Below are 15,091 nucleotides of genomic sequence, written 5' to 3'. Positions count from 1 at the left end.
GACATACTTGTCCTCTGCTATTAATTGGGGAGTTTCAAGCCTTTCAGAATCATATTCTAAAATACCTAAAGCAAAAAGGAGAAAATGAGCAGACTGGTATAATGAAATATGCTCTGTCAGATATTCGGAGTGTCATGTTTCATGGCCGGGTCTACAGCTAGCTGTTATATGACCTTGAGCTCATATCATAGGGTCTCTGGGCCTTTTCCTCATTCTAAAAATTATCTGATTCTGAGGTCTTTTCTGGAAACTCCTTTTCCTTTTCAGTGACCAAATGATTTGAAAATAATGCAGATTTCTGAAATCAGTGAGTTGAGAGATCTGGGTATTTACCACACAAATAGCAATGAAAAACTTTGGCTGCTGATGTGCAAATCTAGCACAGGGTGCCCTCTACCCTAAAATGGAAGGCTCTTATGAGCAGAAGGGCTCATGCTGGGTAAAGCCGGAAGCTGTTCAGTCTTTGTTGCTTGTGAAAGCCAAGAGCTGAATTAAATCAGATGGGTCTTTAAAAAAAGAAGAAACAAAACAGATGGATCTTTTAAGAAAAAAGTGTTGGTCAGCTAAAGACTTATTTAAAAACACATGGTCATTCTGCCTTTTGTGGTATCTGAAGACCAAATATAGTATCTGCAGGAGGCATGCTGTTACGGTTTAGCAACTATTTCCCCAAACATGGCTGGGATTCTAAAAATACTAAAGTCTTATACTCATTTTTCTAGATAAAGCTCCACTCAGCCTGTCTTTAGGGATCTGTGAAAATTCCACCCTTTTAGCCAAGTGTCTAATGTCAGAATTTTTGTTTTGCTTTATGTTTTTAAAATTCTCTTACAACTTATTGTCAAATAGTTAAATGAATGCAGTTGCATTACACAGTATAGTATATCCTGCAATTGTGTCAAAAGCATCTTAATGAAGGGCTCTGGAATTCCGCTGACTGGATTATAGTAATTTTGTGAGTAATTATTCCACCAACTCTGCAGTCGCCATATCCAAATTTATCTGTGCAAATGATTCCAAAAGATTTCAAACCTCGTCAGAATAGAAGTTAAATTTAACCCAGAATCAAACCCTCTGGTAAATTGTTGAGGTCCACTGCTTATAACAAGAACCTAACTAGGTTTGTTTTCGAACATGGGTAAATTATGGTATTGTTGGCATAGGATTGAAATGTTTCCATGTGAAGATAGGAGGCCATTTCTGGAAACTATCATTCACATACTAATTATAGGCCCAGCTGGGGCTCTTCAATTGGTAAAGTAGGTGGTGGATTAACCCAACAGCCTGGCCAGCGATGTCTCTCTGGAAGGCCATGAAACTACTTTAAAAGTCAGTGTTGAGCTCTTTAATACCAACGATGTTTTTTTAACTACACAACAAACGTTTGTGGTTCCCTGAAAAAGCTTTCATTTCTTCCCTCCCTCAGCAAAGTCCTATTCATTGTGTTGGGTACCACTTAAACTATGACACTTCATAAAGTTATAATGAGTAACCCTAATTATTTTAAAACTCCGGCCTGATTTGGTTTGGGAAAATAAGTTCCTGACATATCTGTTTCTCTGTTTTTCTTTCCTATGTGCTTTAACCAGGAACTTTTCTGGACTTTTACAGGTTTAGGGGCAGTTCAGCCCCTCTGAGTAACCCAGCCTTGTGGCTGCGTTTCTGTACAGACTCTCTCTCCACCCCACTGTCCCCACCCACTGGGAGGGAAACACTTTAGGAAAGAATTAAAATTTGTATACCATGAGGAAAGTTTTCTCGGTTACCCTTAGGATTTGCTCCCTGTCATTATGTTATTTTTAGGGAGTAGATCATTCTTTTTTGAAAGGGAGGCAAGTGAAAACAAAGAAGATACTCTATTGCCCTTTGACAATTTGCAGTTTTCTGAAGCAGGAAATTGGAAGAGTGAAGCCTTGATCATCTCCAGGATGATTATTCAGCTGGAGTGTCAATCCATCTCCCTTGCTTTTTTGCTCCTTTGCCTTTTCTTTCCAGGGTTTGAGGATATTTCATTGCTCCTTAGAACTACCACCTGGTGATGTGCAGAGGAAAAGAAAACTAATTCAATCTAGCCTGGTTTTAAAATGTAAACAACTGTCCTGCCCTGACTGGGAAGAATTAACCAGGTTGAAATTGACAGAGAATCCAAAAAGGAGGTAACAGATCTGAAAGTTCCTCACATAGGGACTACACATAATAGAAATTTAGCAAGTGGGGTTTGATAATCCACATAGCAGTTTTCTACCACCCTTGACTGGTGGTTCTCAGCCAGAAAAGATTTTGCCCTGGCCCCCCTCCCCAAAGGGACATTTGGCAGTGTCTGCAGACATTTTTGATTGTTATAACTTGGGGGTGATATTGGTATCTAGTGGGTAGAGACCAGGAATGCTTAACATCCTGCAATGCACAGGGCAGTCCCCTACAACAAAGAATTATCTGGCCCCAAATGTCAATAAGGCTGAGATCAGAACCCCCTGCTGTAGATAAATGAGCATGTGCAATGTCTAATTTTAATATGATAAGAAGTAAGTTAAATCATGTTTTTGATCCTTACTTGACTATGTTTAAAATTATTTGTTTGCAAATATGTATTTATAGCTCTCTCCATTCACTGCCTATTTGTATTTCCAAAGTTGGTCTAGCTAAGTTTTCTCAACAATTAATATTCTCTATCAAAAAAATTTTAAAGTATCACTAGTCCCTAAGGACTGGAACCTTTAGTGCACTGAAGCAAATTCATTTACACAAATCTAATTTGCCCCTAACTTTTGTTTTTTTTTAAAGAGGTTTTTTTTTTTTTTTTTTTTAATTTATTATTTATTTATTATGTTTATCTTTGGCTGTGTTGGGTCTTCGTTTCTGTGTGAGGGCTTTCTCCAGTTGCGGCGAGTGGGGGCCACTCTTCATCGCGGTGCGCGGGCCTCTCACTATCGCGGCCTCTCTTGTTGCGGAGCAGAGGCTCCAGACGCTCAGGCTCAGTAGTTGTGGCTCACGGGCCCAGTTGCTCCGCGGCATGTGGGATCTTCCCAGACCAGGGCTCGAACCCGTGTCCCCTGCATTGGCAGGCAGATTCTCAACCACTGCGCCACCAGGGAAGCCCTGCCCCTAACTTTTAAGAGATTTGCATAAAATCAAGAACACCTAAGGGACAGCAATTTACTTTGTCCCTCTTCTCCCCTCTTAAATAGATATTACTATACATTCAAGTTGCCTAAGATCTTTTTCCCAGTCTTTAGAGATATTCTGTTTACTTTGAAATACTGCCGAAAATGAAATAAACACTGTTTTTAAAAAAAGAGCTATAAATAAACAAGAGTTTAATCCCCTTAAGAATTTAGACCATGGGCAATTTCCTTCTTGTCACATTCTTAATGGGACTCAGGGACAGAGTTCTTAAGAACAGACCGAAATGTTTGGCTTTCTCTTCGCCTGTGTCAGCCAGGCCCAATCCTCAGCTTACCCAGTCACCAACTACCCTAAAATAACCTCTCCACCTCAAGAGGCCCTCAAAATGCAAGATGGCGGCACACGAATAGGAGATGACATTATCAGCATTATTTATAGCAGGGTGGAAATCCAATGCGTTAGACCAAACAAGCTGATCTTGTCACGTTTCTTTTGTGTGTTGGAATGCTGATAGACAACTGCCAAACAGATCTGAGGTTTGAGGCCATAGTTTGAATCTAGTACATAGCTGACTGGCTTTGTGGCTCTTTTATCAGAACAACATGTGGTCTGGCCAGTATTCTAAGTGTAGAAAGAGTTCTAAGATAGGAATAACCTAGTGGCCTGCTGTTGTCCAGAACATCTTTAGCATTTCACTTAACCCACTGTGGCAGTTCACAGATTTGTTTGGAATGTCCAAAAGGAGCCAGGAAGCTTTATCCAGTGGAACTTTCTGCAATGAGGAAATGTTACATATCTGCCATAACCAGCTCACTTGATCACTGGCTCTATGTGGCTATTACGCACTTGAAATGTGATTAGTGCACCTAAGGAAATGAATTTTAAATTTTATTTAATTTTCATTTAAATAGCCACATGTCCTCGTGGCTACTATAATAAACAGTGCCAATCTGAAAAACAGTAACTCATTATTCCACATCTTCATTATAGATATCTTGATTCCTTCTTCTTTTCTATCAATTATAAATATAGCAAAATTAAAGAATGTTTAGAAAATGAAAGGAAATTCTATTCAATACCCGTAATTTCATGAACCTAACAAAATTGTTATACATTTGGTAAATTTTCAAGGTTTTGTTCTATGTATTTTTAGATGAGTTCTATATAATTTATCTTATTTTATTTTGCTTTATTTTAATTTTATCTATTATAACCAGCTTTTTTTCACTTAACATTATGAGGAATATATTTCTCTACTACTAAATAATATTCACAAGCTATCAGAGTTAATGATTGCCTATTTCTTAGATTGTAGCACCATGATTTGTGTATTTCCTCTGTTTTTGAAATCTTGGGTTCTTTCATTTGTTTGCTTCCTTGCTTGCTTGGTTTTATGGTCATTATAAAATAATGCTGTAGTAAACATGTGAAAGCATGTTTACATTTCTCCTCTTTAAGATATGTTTACCTGCCAAATGTTTGAGTCTTATTTAGGTAATAAGTTACATGGTGAATCATTTCACTACCACAGAATCATTTTGAAAAAGTACTTTTTCACTATTCATGTCAAAAATAGACTTTAAAGAAGAGAAACGAAAAGAAAGCCAAGTCTTTTCTCACTGCAGCACAATTAATTCAGTAAATTACGAGACAGATTACTATTCCTTCCCATAGAATAGGAAGAATTGCTGATAAAATGTAACTGTACTCAGGGCTGATGCCATAGACCTCTGCTTTGCAAATGGGGAACAAGTTCCCACACATAAATCCTACAAGTAAAATATTTTACATAGTCAGATCATCTCTAGAATTTATAAAGATAAGAAAATTAATGGAAGTTAAATTAAAAAACCCAAAACGCCCTTTTTACTTTGTTCCTTGTAAATATATATAGTTATATATTATTACATCTCCAAACTATCCTTTTTATAATTTAAAGTAATATGAATACAGTCCAAGTAAACTTGCACACATCTTACGATTAGGAGTTATTCTGAAGATATTGGCCTAAGACATTTTATATTTTGCATAGTGATAAACTGTCATGAGATTTTTCAATTTCTTTTTAAATAAATTCTATATTCTGGTGGCTCTGATCATTAAAGAGCAAATAGATCCTATTGATAACACAGATAAATTGAAGACATAGCATACTGAATATTAGAACCTAAAAAAAATCAAATGTTCTCATTATTCATAATTTGGGTTGTAATTTCTGTAATATCTCTTTGTCTTTTTTGAATTAAGATCTGTATTTGAGGGATTGGCCATGGACTGAATGACCTTGTGCTCATTAAACATTAGGTTATACCTGTGAAGCAGCTTTGTAAACTGCAAAGTACAGTGAAAATCTAGTATAAATGTTTTGAAAAGTGCTCTTTGCTCATCCTATACATGAAAAGGAGACTTTTAAATTGGCTTAATGGAAAGAAATCCAAGACTTTTCTCTCTCTCTTTGGCACAGTGAATTTAATAATTTATAGTAGAGATTTATTTTTCCTTCACATACAACAGTAAAAATGTTTGGCCTGATAAAATAACTGCATTTAGGGCTTTTATTAGTGATAACACTCAGGGACATAGATCTTTACTTTGGAAATGGAACTTGGGTCTCCAGATAGCAAATCACTGGGACTTTGTTCACTCTGTGAATGAAGCACATTGCCAGAAAGTCACTTCCAAAAAATCAATAGTGTGTTTACACTGGAAATGTTTGTAAAAAAGCTTGGACTGCCATCCACCCTGTATGCACTTTGTGGATTATCTGGGGAAAATATTTAAAAGTTGACTGGTTTTCCTCTGCCACCTAGTTAACTTCTTGCTTTCCTCTCCCAGTGTTTTAAAGAATGCAAACTAAGTTCAGCATTAGTGTACACAACATATCATTGTGAGCTTGATTCTGCTGAAAAAAATAAGAGAAGTAGTCCCAGGGTCATATATAAATGGTTAACCATTACTCATGCCACTGTGATCTGTGGTTCACAGACAATGAAGAGGTGCCTGTAGTTTGCTTCTGCACATCTGTCGTGTCAAGTACATCCCAGGTCGTAAGAGTTTCCAATTTTCAGTTGACAGAACTCACAGTTTTACTTTTCTGAATTGCAGGTGGTTTTCATGAGCCTGTGCAAAAGTTTTTGGGACTGTGGACTTGTAGCCCTGGATGACATTACAATACAATTGGGAAGCTGCTGGTCTCCAGGTAAGAGGGCAGTCATTTCAGCTTTCTTTTGTCTCCCTGGCCGATTCATGGCATGTCCTGTTTCTCTAAGAACATACCACGTACATTTAATCTGTGCTAGTCTGTCCTTTGCTTTTCTTGCCAGAAGTGCCTCTCTCATTTAGAAATGATGCCTTGAATGCAATGTGTGACTTTGTACATATGACTTGACCTCTGTATCTTCATCTATAAGAGAGGTGGTAATACCTACCTGAAAAGTGGGGATAATACACATAAATTCCCTAGTGTAGGACCTGGCACAAAACAGTGCTTTAAAAACAAATACCTTCTATTATAATTCCTTTTGTTATTATTATTGTTGTTGCCTCATATGCATGCAGATTTTCAAGAAATATTGATGAAATTGTTATTATACATAGACTAGGCTAAACATATCATTTCTAAATGATAATAAGTAAATATTTTCCAAGTGAATTAAATGACAGTGGAACAATGGAGCAAGCATTGATGATAGTGACAAATATTGTGGCTGTGTGTTGGACATTATGTCTAATGAGAAAATTGTGCATACCTCAAACCAAATCATTGGTTTCTATCTAGTAATTACCACTGCATCCTAAGTCTCAGGGTATCCATTTCTTTAACAAACAGGCAAATTGTGGCATCAATTTGGCACCGGAGAATAATCTCCATGTTTATTTAATTAAAAGATAATTTGTTTCTAGTCGATTTGTGTGGCACTGCAAGAACAACATAAAACAAGATAAAAATCTCTACACTCAAGACGTAGAAAAGGGAATGAGGCTTCATTAGCTTGTAGTGTATATAAAATAAAATGAAGTAAAATAATTACCATGCAAGAGATGGAAAAGATAGGCTATTTATTAGAGAATCTAGATGTAGGGAGGTACAACCAAAGAAGTCCCCAGGAAGTTGGGAGGTGACACCACTCTAATAATAATCATTATTACAGTTATTGAAGATAGCACCCAAAGACATAAACATTTGTTTTTGGAAATGGAAAATAAGCCTCCAGGTAGCAAAACACCAAGTTCTAATATATATTTAGCTAATATTTATTGAGAACTTCATGTTCTAAATATTTTACATACCTCATCTTATTTAATCCTCACAACCCCCTGAGGTGGATACCATTAATATTCCCACATTACAAATAAGAATGCTGAGGCACAGAAAAATTCAGTAACCTGCTCCACGCATATTAAGCTATGTCTCCAAAATCACATTTAATTCTTTCACATTCTCCCCCTCCTCCAAAGCAGCTATAGAGTTGCTCTGAGGATTCCCTTCACTCATTCTGGATTTCTGAAGAAAGCTCCTGCATGCCGTTTTATTATTTTTATGTTTCCATAAAGGCAACATACCTCCAATTATCAGAGCTTTATAAGCTCATTCACACAAATAAATTCACAAGTCAGAGAAAGTTTCTTTCTCCAAGTATTCCCATACTTGTGGATCTAGATTTCTGATTGTTCTCTGCCTCTCTGGCAGAACCTAGGGTGGAGTCCAGCCTCTAGCTGGAGGCACCAGTGTGGCTTAGGTGGGCTTCTGGTGAGGGGGCTGCCTCTTCATGTGGGACATGTGGCCAGACGACACCCATACGTGCAGCACGTGCTTCCAGTGAGCCTTGGAATACATATTCATTGAAAGAGCCTCAGCAATCGCAACACCTGCTGTTTCCTTGCAGAGAAGCTTCCAACTCCACCTGGAGAGTGTACTTTCGAACAAGATGAATGTGCATTTACTCAGGAGAGAAGGAACCGGAGCAGCTGGCACAGGAGGAGGGGAGAAACTCCTACCTCCTACACAGGACCAAAGGGAGATCACACTACTGGGGTAGGTGAGTTATGCCACATGGTGCCATTTCCTAAGGAAACCAGAAATAGCATTCTAGGGGTCATTTACTGCATTTTGAAATGGGAAAAATGATGTGTCTAGAATGAACTGCACGTGGGATGCTACACATGTGGGGTAGGTAATTCAGTATGTGCATTTAAAATCATTCTTTCTGTTTATTACATTGCTTATATATCTTGCTGCAAAAAGGATTTAAAGAGCTTGCAAAGATATGCACACAAAGATAATTTAATTAGAGGTAGGTTTAAAAATAAAAGAGAGATGGACAAAAATGAAAAAAAAGTATATGATGATCTAAACTTAAGCCCAGGACTGAGACCTAGTATAGAAATATGCTGGCAGACAGGGGAGGAGATATATCAGTTTGAGTCCTCACTTTCTAGAAACTGAAAAAGATGGAAAACTCATCTGTAAAACATGATTTACAGTGTTCTTAGGATAGAAACAGATGAAGCAGTCCATCAATGGGTGGAAGCAATAAGGAGGTGCATTTTCTGTAGAAAATGTATAAACTACAATAAACTAGGCTAAAAGTTGATCTACTTCTTATTATCACCATGTGTCAGCAATTGTAAACAATGTCAGTGATAAAAATACTCCCTAAAGAATAGACCATTCTCACTGACCCTCTCAATTTTACTTGGTATACCAGTTGGATAACAACACATCATTTGGTCCAGAAAAAAAGAACTATCCCTGGTACTAAGATTATAGAGATATTTCCTGAAGGGTCCTTACAGAGAGTTGCATAGTGCTGTTTCTTATGGTCTACCTCAAGATAAGTCTAGGGAATAACACCACAGAGCAACCTATAGCACAACCTATTTATTGAATTGGCTTAATTTGGTAGGGTGCAATCAGGAACAGCATTGTTTTTTCTTTCCAACACTCTCTTCAAACATACCCTGGAGAATTCTCCCTTCCCCACCCCTTGGCAGATCCCATAGCTTCTCAGTCTGGTTGAGGTATAGGAGCCGTCACACATTCAGGTATGTTAAAAAGTCCAATTCAAATTAAAACTTCAGTTTCTCATTCAATCAAATCATCTTTCTCCCTCAGCATGGGCCTGATTCATAGTTTGGAGATGATAAAAGGGAAGACTCTCTGTGCTTTAACTGTGTTTAACTTCCTCCTCTGCCCCTCATCTTCATGATCATTTAGCCAGGGTGAGTGGAGGAGGGATTAAAAGAAAATAACTTTTAAAATGTTTGGTGCTATTTCAAATTCTTTCTTGGATATTAAATACCTTCTGTTATGACAGATATCTAAATACTGGCTCTTTGGAGAAGGTATCTAAATCCTGCCTCTTTTGCATCTTACCATTTTTGGCACTGTACTCTCTGGCTGATCTCCTATGGCTCTTCCCCTAGCGCTTGCACTACAGAGGTACAACTCACACAGATTTTCTGCTTACGTTCCTCCTGGCAGTTTTGACTTGGGTCCTTTCGAAAGCCTTTGGTTCCAGCCACCTTCCCAGTGAGTATCCATTTGGCCTCGGATCCTAAATGCACCTTTGCCTGACTAAGAAGAAGATGTGCCTCTTGGTCCTCCCACTGACCTCTCTTTCCTTCCTATTGCTTCAGAGAGTCTGGGACAGTGTTGCATCAGTTAGGGATGCTGTTGAAGAGATTCAGCCTTGGTTCGACCAGGTTCCAGCACTGAGTAGAAGATTCTAAGAGAGCTCTAAGAGTGTGTGAGACTATATCTGGAAAGACAAGGAAGTTAAAAAAGATGATAAAAAAGACTTGTATATGTTAGGACTATTTTGGTTGGGAACAGTTTGTTACCCTTTGTAACAGAAAGAAAGGCCATTTCAGGGCTGCCTTCAGGCATAGCTTGATGTAGGGGATAAAACTATGTCACTGGGATCAGTCTCTCTCTCCATCTCTCTGCTCTGGTTTTTCTGAGTTGGCTCCAATCTCAGACAGGCTCTCCTCTCATGGTAGCAAGAAGCTACAGCAGCTGCAGCCTCATGGCCTTTCAACACTGAATCTAGTGAAAAGAGATAACTCAAACCAACAAACAAAAAATGAGTCTCATTAGCTCTGATTGGCAGCGTATTGAGGGCAGAGTACTATCAAATTCCTGTTTGAATCCCCACAGGGCTTACTATTGTACGTTATACACTACAGAGGCTCAAAAATGTCCATGGAGTGAATAAATGAAACTACAAGCCTTCACTGATGTATATAAGAATAACTAACCATTTAGTTAGCAAGACCCCTAGAAAATGTGATAATGGGGAGAAACTAAATTACAAGAGGAGTAGAGAAAGATCAAGAATAAATCAGCTTTATTTCGAGTCCATTGTAATCACGATGTTGTCTGTATGTATGTTTTTCTGGGGGAGGGAGTTGATAGCTTTTCTTCCATTTCTCAGGAACACCAAGAAGGCTAGCAACAACAGATCTGAGAAGAGGGCCATGCTGTGGTGGACTACCACAGGGGAATTCTCTGGGTAACAGGCCATGCCATGTCTTAGACACGGAAGAGAGGACAAAACAAAAATAGTGAGCAGTGGAGAGAGGGAGTCTCTGAAAAGGAAGGAGGGTCACCAGGCCTGGTTATAACAGACCCACGAACTATGGTGTCAAGGCTCCCCACTCACTAGGTATGAGACCTTGAGAAAGTTACTTAAAATCTCTAAGTCTCAGTGATGTCATCTAGAAAATGAGAATAATTATAGCTACTTATCTGTTTGCTTACTTCAAAGGATGGTTGAGTTTAAACTTGTTTAACTTGTAGATGACATTCCACCTCCTCCCCATACACAAAATCTATGAAAGTCTTACAAAAGCGCATGCAGTAGAAATTCCATTACTCATCATTTTGCTCCTTTATACGTTGTTCCTGGTTTAAGGGCACATGTTAGTTAACTTGGTGTGGCTTTGTTTAAAGAAAATAATATGATTGTGTTTGCTTTGTCTCTTTGAAAACTTTGAAGAATGTTTCAGCTGGCTGGGGTGAAACTTCATAACAAAAATTGTAATGCAAAAACTTCTTAGTGTGTTCAATACTTATTCCAAGACAATAATTGACACAATGTACAACACAGAGAATTCTGTTTTTGTATTATTTTTTTTCCCAGTAAATTGCTTCTAGGGTTTGCCTCCTTCTCCATCCTTCATTTCATCTGTTTCAATGCAAACTTCCTAAAGGTTCTCAAGACACCTTTCAATTTTCTAACCATATAAAATTTTTTACAGATTGTATCTTTTTATTCCTATGTACAACAATGCAGAGGGGTAGCAAATTTTGCTATGTGGTGCCCAGGGTACCTACAGATATAGCACTGGAGTTTTATGTCTTGGTTTTGTTCTTTAAGTTACTTTTACAGTTATTCTACTGGGGAAATAATAATATCTAGTGATCATTTATGGAGCGTTTACCACATGCAGGCACTGTGCTGGGACCTTTATATCCTGTCTTAGTCAGTTTGAGTTGCTATAACAAAAATACCATAGACTGAGAGGCTTAAATAATAAACATTTATTTCTCACAGTTCTGAAGGCTGAGAAGTTCAAGATCAAGGTGCTGGCAGATTCGGAGTCTGGTGAGGGCCCACCTCCTGGTTCATAGACAGCAGTCTTCTTGCTGTGTCCTCACATGGCAGAAGAGGCAAGGGAGCTCTCTGAGGACTCTTATAAGGGCACTAATCCCAACTATGAGAGCTTGGCCCTCATGACCTAATCACCTCCCAAAGATCCTACCTCCAATTACCATCATATTGGGGATTAGGACTCAACATATAAATTTCAGTAAATAAACATTCAGTTGATAACACATCCTTACCACAACTTGTAAAGTATGTGAAAGTGCCCATTTTCATATGAGAAAACTGAAGGTTGGAGAAGTGCCTTTCCAGGGCCACACAGCAATAAGTGGTAGAGTAGGGACTGAATCTCAGGAATGTTGGGCTCTAATGTCCATATTCTTTCCACACTGCCTCACCACCAGAGTTTCCCAGCCTACATGATAGTAAGAGACCACACATGACCTGGAACAGTTGTGACAGATTATACGTGAAAAGCACAATTCTTCACATAGCGTAATCTCACCCCTATTACCCTTTACACCAAAGAGGGGTGTCTGCTCTTGGAAAGGATATATTCAAACTGATGGTAGTTTTAGACATCCACTGAAATGTATCCAGCAGAAAGTATCTAAATTTTTTCTGACCTGCTTCTAGTGTCAGTGAACAAATATTGTCAGTTTAACTCCAGGACTGCAGCCCACACACCCACTGTGTATCCTAAACCTTCAAAGGGTGGCTTCCCCTTTTCCTGGCCTCTAATGGCCTAATGTGGGCTGATATATTGGCTCTCAGATTACAGTATGACAAGGATCACCCATTCAAAAATTAAAGCATAAGCAATTAAAGGCCCTTTAAACAATTGCTTATTTGTTAAAACCACCAGTGTCATAAGCTACATGTGCATAATGTAAGATGAAACATCTTAGAACTGGGGGCAACCATAAATGTTATTTAGTGTAGGGTCTCTACGATCTTGATTTATTCCATATTTTCTGAGGACCCACTATGCATTAGGCACCACATAATTGCCGCAGAATTACAATAAGTAAGGTAATAACAGTAAAGTTCTAGAGATGATGGAACCACACAGAGAGGAACAGTTAGCTCTCCTTGGGAGCGTCTTAAAGAATGAGTGGGAATTCATCAAGAAGAACATCAGGGGGTGGGGAAGCATTTCAGGATGAGGGAATGACAGGTGCAAAGCATGGAGCCATTAAGCAGTATGGCAGCTTCAGGGAACTGCAAGTGATTCTACCTGGCTGCCATGTAGGATACTGTCAGCCAGAATTCCCAAGATAGTGAAGTCTGAGATATAGGCTTGTATGCAGGTAGTACATTTGGAGATGTGATCCCAAGGAGTACAAGTGTGGGGCAAAGGCATCAAAGCAGGGAAAGAGGGAGAGCTGATACGAGGATGCATCCCTGACTTGGCCCCTGCTGTGACCATCTGGCTGCTTGATCTGGTGGGAACAGCTGAGAAACCATGTTGAAGTATGTCTCAGAGCCATCACCCAGGGGAAGAAAGGGAGAAGCATTTGTCCACAGGTTCCCTTCCTGCACTGGCCAAAGATAAGTGTCCATTCAGCATTGGCTACTCACTCTTCCCTTATTTCTAGGTTACATTTGCATGGGTGCTGAGTGATTCCGCCGAGGGCCAAGCCCAAAATGACTGCACAAAACTCAGCATCAAATACAGGAAGTAACAGGCAGTTGGCATGGGCCTAAGACAAGGCATCTATCAGGTGCATCTGAGTGAAACTGCTTAAAGACTGTGTAGAATTAGTTGTAGTAATGGTAACTAGAATAAGAGACCAGTGAGACAGAAAATCTGTAGTAGTGAACAGAAGCATCTCATATGGGCACATCTAGGAAAGTGGTGGCAGATGAGAGTGGACAGTCAGATGAGAACCAGATCACCAAGAGCCTCGTCTACATGTTAAGGAATTTGCATGTTCACTCTTTGTAGAAAAAGCATTCATTGAAAGGCTTTAAATGGACCATTTTAGTGGTCCCAAAGCAAAATGATGAAGCTTTACTTGATAGTTTTCCCAATAGACATCATAGTAGGCACCACTTTCTTAGCCATCCTGCTTAAGGGCTTTACATCTAATACTATCCTGAACATCTGTCTAAGTGATCACAAAGGTCTGGGAAAATGAGAAGCAGTTCCATCTCAGAAAAAGGCTTGAAACCCTTCTCTAGTGGCTCCCTCATAAAGATGAGGGTAGACAGAGGCAAACTGGGGACGAGAGCCAGGACTCAAACACAGTTCTCTTGATTCCGCCTTCAGCTCAGGTGATACGTAAGGTGAGGTCTTGGGCGTTTATATTCAGATCAGCTTGAAAAGAAACAGGCCAATACCATGAATGAATGACTTTTGCTGAATGTTGTACGATATGAAAGAGTATCAGCTTCATAAATCAGAGGCCAGGTTTCAAAAACATTATAAGAAAAAGGATTATCACATCTAACTCCTTTATTAGGGTTAGAATTGGTTCTGTATCAGGTAGCTTTTAGTGTATAGCAAACACCCCAAAACTTAGTGGCTTAAGATAATAACCACTTATTTCACTCACTATTCTGCAAGGTGGCAATTTGATCTGGGCTGAGCTGGGCAGTTCAGTTCTTGGCTGGGCTCATTCATGCATCTGAAGCCATCCGCCAGGTTAGTGAGGAGCTGGCTAGTTTAGGGGGGGCCTCAACTGGGATAACTTGTTCTGCTAGGTCAGATTCAAAGAGTGAGGAAATGGACTCTATCTCTTGATGGGAGGAGCTGCTGGATATAGGGAAGGAATAATTATGGCTATTTTTGCAAACAATCTGCCATAGATTATATCAACCTTCAAAATGGTCCCTCCTGAACGGGTTATTATTGTGGAATCTTGTAAAGTCACTTGCATTGATGGTAGAAGTGCTAAATTTAGCAAGTAAAAGTATGTAGCACCCAGTTAAATTTGAATTTCAGATAAACAATGAATAATATTTAGTAGAAGTATGTCCAGATTTTGGACATATTTTTGAGTGCAAGTCATGGAAACAAAGAACATTAAAACCAGAAAGGACCTTAGAAAACACATGGCCCGGAGGTTGCAAATTCAGATGCAGTCATGTGTTAGGAAACCATGTCTTTAGCAGGAGAGCTGTTATGTAACAGAGTGTGGTGGGGACTGTGGTTTGCTGATGTATGTGCATCATCTAAAGGTACTCAAAATCAAGTTTTACGAAATTATTGTGATACCTAGATAAGTATCTGCAACCAAGTTTAGCTCAGATGCTCCCAGGTTTTACCTCCTAACTGAGGTTATTTGATTCAACAAACTGACATAGCTAATTAAAGGGGGGTCTAGGACTGGAACCAGACGATCATGACACCC

At 39.0% G+C, this 15,091-nt stretch overlaps 1 protein-coding gene across 5 annotated transcripts in view; it reads left to right on the top strand.

Annotated features, from left to right (window-relative positions):
• Positions 1–15,091, top strand: part of MAMDC2 (MAM domain containing 2) — a 168,409-nt gene that overhangs the window by 125,640 nt on the left and 27,678 nt on the right. For 3 of the 5 annotated variants that reach the window (XM_068553429.1, XM_068553428.1, XM_068553430.1), the window contains 2 exons: positions 6,232–6,325; positions 8,013–8,165. In XM_068553429.1, coding sequence (XP_068409530.1) covers positions 6,232–6,325; positions 8,013–8,165 — 247 coding nt within the window. The remainder of the gene's footprint in view (positions 1–6,231; positions 6,326–8,012; positions 8,166–15,091) is intronic. The other 2 variants (XM_068553432.1, XM_068553431.1) reach the window with 1 other exon arrangement.

This window comes from Eschrichtius robustus, chromosome 10 (genome assembly GCF_028021215.1).
Source record: "Eschrichtius robustus isolate mEscRob2 chromosome 10, mEscRob2.pri, whole genome shotgun sequence".
Classification (NCBI taxonomy): domain Eukaryota; kingdom Metazoa; phylum Chordata; class Mammalia; order Artiodactyla; family Eschrichtiidae; genus Eschrichtius; species Eschrichtius robustus.
Note: the sequence above shows the minus strand (reverse complement) of the source record. Positions and strands in the feature narration are given on the sequence as shown.